At 52.2% G+C, this 6,434-nt stretch overlaps 1 protein-coding gene across 1 annotated transcript; it reads right to left on the bottom strand.

Moving 5' to 3' along the window:
- Positions 1-939: 939 nt before the first annotated feature.
- Positions 940-5,780, bottom strand: FAM240A (family with sequence similarity 240 member A). The gene is made up of 2 exons (XM_042927510.1): positions 5,638-5,780; positions 940-1,189 (listed from the first exon to the last, which is right to left on the bottom strand). Exons 1-2 carry the CDS (start codon positions 5,778-5,780, stop codon positions 1,057-1,059), a joined length of 276 nt encoding a protein of 91 aa, XP_042783444.1. The 3' UTR covers positions 940-1,056.
- Positions 5,781-6,434: the final 654 nt, after the last annotated feature.

Below are 6,434 nucleotides of genomic sequence, written 5' to 3'. Positions count from 1 at the left end.
CATGAGGGCCCTTAGAGGACAGAAGCACCATATCTGCTCTGTTCAGAATTGTCCCTACCTTGCCCTCGGTGTGGCACGGTAACACTGTGCCTCCAGCTTTCAGATACTTTACAACATTGTCTCTCGGAGCCCTTGCGCTGGCCGGAAACTGTTGCCAAGGCCCAGTTTCAGTCTGCACTTCTGGAAGCAGCAACGCTATACCGGGGACCTGAGATTCTGCCGGGGAGTGACTGTGCCATTTCAAAGTCCAGAATGTAAACACTTTGTTGGGTGGCCAGATATACCTCAGCCAGAGAGGTAACCAGTGCCAGTGTGTGGGATGTAAAACAAAGCCATGAGGGGCGTCCGGCTGGCTCAGTTAGAAGAGTGTGTGACTCTTGATCTTGGGGTTGTGAGTTTGTGGCCCACGTTGGGTGTAGAGATCACTTAACAACGAAATATCAAAAGATGATAATAAATAAAATAAAGCAATGAAACACAGGGCGTGCACATCCGTGGTGGCCGGGCACCAAGTTTTATTACAGTTATCCTGATCTGATCGAACGGTTCAGGAGGCCAATTAAATTCACACGCAGGAGAAATAGCCTCAGATCAATCTCTGGGCAAACCTTATCTTTACGATTATTCACAATATTGCTATTCTTGCAGATGGGTACGTGTCTCATAAAAAGAAAACAAGGGAAAGGATCACATGAAACTGTTTCTGGGAGAGATGTGGAACAGCACTGCTGGGCGATGTTTATAAAGTGTGACCAGGAAGATCAGCACCCCGCGTGGGCTTAGAATTTAAAATACGTAGACGTCAAAATCGGAAGGTAACGATACGGAAATGAAGCATGCTGCATGGAACTCTGGTATTAAATAACCTCATCTTTAGGGACACTTGGGATAATATGCCGGCCCCCACGTGGAGGGGACCGACTTGGCTGATAATTCCCAGTTGGCACCCGGGAGGACGCGCGGGTAGATCTGTCACGGGTTGGGGGCAGTGCGACATCTGTGTGGCATAGCTCAGGGACTCGGGCATTTGCATGGACTTCTCCTGGCGCAGTGACCTCAGTGCTTTGAATCCTCTTGGGTCAGCGAAGCGAGATGCTCCCGGCCAACGTTTGCCCGCTTTTTGGTCTCATCTGGGCTGTTCTGAAGTCTCAGCTTTGCTTCCAGTCTCTGCCTCCATCCTTCTCTGAGCCTGAAAATAGACACCAAACACGCAAACGGAGCAGCCATTTCCACGGCTGTTGGCTCAGGGATGCTTCCTTCCCCCCCTTTTGTTGCCCCCCTGAAGGTGTCTGTGTGTGCATTCAGGTTTTAAAAGGTATGCAGAGCACTTGCAAATTTAAATATATGCATATTTTATATTTTGTAGGTATATCTTTAGCTCTCACTTCTGTTCAGTCTCTTCTAATCTTAACCCTTCAAACTTTCCCCTTGGGGCTGCAACGTCTTTAGAGTTGTGGAGGGGGGAACCTGTCAGTCTAGAATTGTTCACTCGGCAGAGCTGTCTTTCAAACACAGAAGTGAAGTAAAGGTGTCTTCAGCCATGCAAGAGCGGGAGGAACTCGCACCAGCAGCCTGTCCCCACATGACATGTTAAAGGAAACCCGTCAAGCAGAGGGAGAATGGCCGGAAATGGAAGTCGGGATCTGCGCAATTCAGTGAAGGGCGATCGCGTGGGTGCATATTACTAATTTTGTCTCACTACTTAAATCTCCTTAGGGTGCCTGGGTGGCTCAGTCGGTTGAGCGTCCGACTTTGGCTCAGGTCAAGATCTCACGGTTCGTGAGTTCGAGCCCCACATCGGGCTCTGTGCTGACAGCTCAGAGCCTAGAGCTGCTTCGGATTCTGTGTCTCGCTCTCTCTCTGGCCCTCCCCTGCTCGCGCTCTGTCTCTGTCTCTCTCTCAAAAATAAACTTTAAAGAAAAAAATTGAAAAAAAAAAAGAAGATAGTGTCTGAAAGCAAATCTGTCAATGACGTCACGTGGGGTTTATGACGTGTGTGGAAGAGAAACTTTACTTTGCACCGTTGGAGGGGGAGCGGGGGGCTGGGCCACCGTAAGGCTCCCACACCCTCCCTACGGGAGACCAGGTGGCCCTCAAAGGCACACGGTGATGGAGGCCCTAAAGCGACCCTGAAAAGAACACAAACAGATGGCGTTAAAAAGCCGACAGAGGAGATAAAATGAAATCATAAAATACCATTTAGTTAACCCAAAAGAAGGCAGAAAAGAGATAAAGGAAAAACAGCACAGATGAGCGAACAGGAGACAAATCGCAAGCTGGCAGATTTAAACCCAATCATGCGCATTAACGTTAAAGATGTAAACCGCTGATTAAAATGAAAAGATGTTGAGCTGAATAAAAAATGATATTGAAATAGAGGCCGCCTACGGGAAAATCGCTTTTTGTTTTATTTTATTATTTTATTTTATTTTGAGAGAGAGAGAGAGAGAGAGAGTGTGTGAGCAAGTGGGAGAGGGGCAGAGAGAGGGGGAGAGAGAGAATCCCAAGCAGGCTCCATGTTCCGTGCAGAGCCTTACTTGGGGGTCGATCCCACAACCCTGGGCTCATGACCTGAGCCAAAATCAAGAACTGACTGAGCCACCCAGGCGCTTAGGAAAGTCACCTTTAATATGAAGGTGGCAATAGGTTAAAATCAAAAGGATGGGAAAATATTCTATCTTAACCCTAATCAAAGAAAGCTGGAGTGTAATATCAGACGAGGTAGATTTCACAGCCAAGAACATTACCAAAGAGAAAGAGGGTCGTTTGGCAACAAGGGGGTCAATTTATCAAGAGGACGTAACGATCTTAAACATTTGTATGAAAACAGAGCTTCAAAACACACGAGACGAAATGCGACAGAGCTGTTAGGAGATAGAGACAGATCTGCAACGACAGCTAGATTTCAATACCCACATTTCAGAACCAGAGGCAAGACATCAGTAGGGCTGTGGAACTCTGAACAACACTACCAACCGACCGCTCCCCGCTGGTGAAAGGCGGGGACTCTCCAACAGCCCTCTCCTCCTAGTGTCCGTGGGAAAAGTCATAAGGAGAAAATGAAGGCACGGGGAGATCTGCGGGCTCACCCAGAGACCACAGGGGCTGGGGCCGTTCCTCTGGCGTCTGGTCTCTGCTGTATTTAATCCTGGACTAAGTGGCCACGTGCGGGGGCCGGGGGGGGGGGGTTGGGGGTTGGGCGGGGGAGAAGGAACTGACATTATCCTGTTCCAGCCTCGGAACAGCCTAATGAACTGGGCCATCTCCTCCATTTTGTGCCGGGACAAGACGGATTAGCGGGTAAGAGCAGAGACCCTCTGGAGGAGGCCACCGGGTTCAAATGGGAAGAGGAGGAGAAGGATGAACAAATTCGAGTCTCGCCGTCCCACCAGCCAGAAAGCGTCCCCCTGCGGTCTTCCGTTAAGTTGCATAGACGGACACTGTGCATATACATTGTCATGTTTTAATTTTTTGACATTTATTCCTCTTTTGAGAAACAGCGTGAGCAGGGAGAGGGGCCGAGAGAGGGGGAGACACAGAATTCTCCGAAGCAGGCTCCAGGCGCCGAGCTGTCAGCACAGAGCCCGACGCGGGGCTCGAACCCACGGACCGCGAGATCATGACCTGAGCCGAAGTCGGCCGCTTAACTGACTGAGCCACCCAGGCGCCCCTGTCATGCTTTAACAGACTGGAGCCGGTTTGCTCATCCCTCGGCGTGCACCTCACTTTCTGCATCTTCCTTAGGCAGTTCCATCGCACCTGACGCCTTCTGCACACTCCCTGGGGCGGGAGCGGGGGGCACACGCGTGCACGGCGTGCTGAGTGGCCTGGCCTGGGGAAGGAAGGTGGCAGGGACCACAGAAATGACTGACCGCCCACCTCGGCTTCTCAGACAATCCCCGGAGGAGACGCCCTAACACGGCGCTTCAACAGCGAGGACAGCCTGCTTCCCCTTGCCCGTGGCCAGGAATGTGGCCCAGCAGCTCTCCATACGTGCAAGAGGCTGGGTTCCCCTTGGGACTCAGGAGGGCGCTTGGAAGGCAACAGCGAGTCTAAGTCGCACAGACTGGTGCGTGTCGTTGGCCCAGCAAGCACGCACTGGCAGCGTGGAGTCACGAGCCCCGCCGTCGGGCCGATCCCCCCGGCCATACACAAGCTGTGCCCTCTGCAAACAGATGGCGGCTGAGCTGTTCCATGGGGATGGAGGACCCAGATGGGCCTGTCCCCTCACTGGCTCCGAAGTGGAGGTGGCGCGTGCGGGTGGTGACCCGCCGCGGTCCCCACAGCCATGGCGGCCCCGGTCTGCTCAAGGGAGTCGCCGCTCTGCCCTGGGTGGACTGGTTTGGCTGCCGCAGGGATGCCCGGCAGAGGGGTGACCGCCCATCAGCCCCCCTCAGAGAACCTCGCAGGGTGTCCCGTGTCTTCACCCAGACGAACCCTGGGAATCGGTCACGGTCTCCTTTGCTTGATTGCTTCTCACGGGCTCATCTGCTGACCTGCTCCCCAAATTTAGGGTGACCCCCATGAACTAGAAATGGTGACAGAGGGGAGATTTTTCCATTTCTAAAGATACGGATCAAAGGGTACATTTGTTAATGTAAAAGAATTTTAAAAATCACTGCCCAAGGGCGCCTGGATGGCTCAGTAGATTGGGCGCCCGACTTTGGCTCAGGTCATGATCTCATGGTTCGTGGGTTCGAGCCCCGCATCAGGCTCTCTGCTGTCAGCGCAGAACCTGCTTCGGATCCTCTGTCTCCCTCTCTCTGCCCCTCCCCAACTCTCGCGCACGCTCTCTCTCTCTCGAAAATAAATAAACATTAAAAAAAAAAAAAAAGATGGGGCGCCTGGGTGGCGCAGCCGGTTAAGCGTCCGACTTCAGCCAGGTCACGATCTCGCGGTCCGTGAGTTCGAGCCCCGCGTCAGGCTCTGGGCTGATGGCTCGGAGCCTGGAGCCTGTTTCCGATTCTGTGTCTCCCTCTCTCTCTGCCCCTCCCCCGTTCATGCTCTGTCTCTCTCTGTCCCAAAAATAAATAAAAAATGTTGGAAAAAAAAAAATTAAAAAAAAAAAAAAAAAAAAGAAAAGCAAACATAAAAATTGCTGCCCATCAGTATAGGTGATGGCAGGAACATACGCCGGGAAAATTAAAATAATGATGTTCTCTAAGATGCCCATCTGACATTCTGGGGAAATAAATTTTGCTTTAAAAAAAATAGACAAACAAGGGCAGTAATGCTTCGCCCATGTGTGTTCATGGCGGGGATGCTGACAGCGGGGAGGTTGTGCCTGGGAGGCCGGGGATATGGGAATTCTATCTTCCACTCAGTTTTGCTGTGAACCTAAAACTGCCCTAAAGAATAAAGTCTATTTTGTTCTTAGTGGCGTCTGGGTGGCTCAGACGGTTAAGCGTCTGCCTTTGGCTCGGGTCATGATCTCACGGTCCGTGAGTTCGAGCCCCGTGTCGGGCTCTGGGCTGACGGCGCAGAGCCCGCTTCAGATCCTCCTCTGTCTTCCCCTCTCTCTGCCTCTGCCGTGCTCATGCTCTTTTCTCTCTCAAAAGTAAATAAATAAATGTCTATTCTTAAAATCGAATGAACAGTAAAAAAAAAAAATAGACAAACGAGAAACGAGCCACGTACTTTCTCAGGGCGCTTTTTCCCAGGCGATATTCCTCCGACTGTCGGTAGTAGGTCTGTTTGCCGATCTCCTGTTCCCAGAAACGCTTGAGCTCGTGGCAGGTGTTTCCGCAGAAGACTTCCCGGCGGACGTACTGATTGTTCATCCCCTTGAAAAAGAAAGTATCAGTCGAACCCCCGTGGAACACGCTCCCTCAGACTCTGGGGGGTACAGACTATTTGAATCCGGCCCCTGCCACTTATCTGAGGGGGTCCTGGCCAGCGGCAGAACCTCACGGGGGTGGGGGGTGGGGGGTGGGGTTGGCCACACGGCTTGTCGTCGGGATACAGTGGTGTGAATGCGGAAGTCCCCCCGCGGAGCGAGGCCTGGCAGAGACCTCTGCCCTTCTGTCCTCCTTCCGGAAGAGGGGCCCTTCTCAACTCTGCATCAGCAGGTGACGCGTGCCAGGCTTGGATGCATGGTCTAGTTCCTTATCGATGCCCGCAGCACCCCCGTGAGTGGGCATTACCCTCCTCATTTTATGGGGGAGACGTGTGACCAGTTACAGAACTTGCCTGTGGCCCCATGGCTGTAACTAACAGAAACAGGCTGCATACTTCTGCGTGTCTTCAAGCCCTTTACTAAAGGGCTTTGTCACACGTGACGGTCCCAGCGTCTGATACACGTGGAGCCGGCAGCTTTGAGGTGTGTGTGTGTGTGTGTGTGTGTGTGTGTGTGGGTGCACGCACTTGGGTGTGGAACGCTCCAGGTCAGACACTCAAGAACGATCGTTGTTTTACACAAAGAAACTCTGACCCAC

Source organism: Panthera leo, chromosome A2, assembly GCF_018350215.1.
Source record: "Panthera leo isolate Ple1 chromosome A2, P.leo_Ple1_pat1.1, whole genome shotgun sequence".
In the NCBI taxonomy this organism is placed as follows: Eukaryota; Metazoa; Chordata; class Mammalia; order Carnivora; family Felidae; genus Panthera; species Panthera leo.
This window is presented reverse-complemented; position numbering and strand designations above follow the sequence as displayed.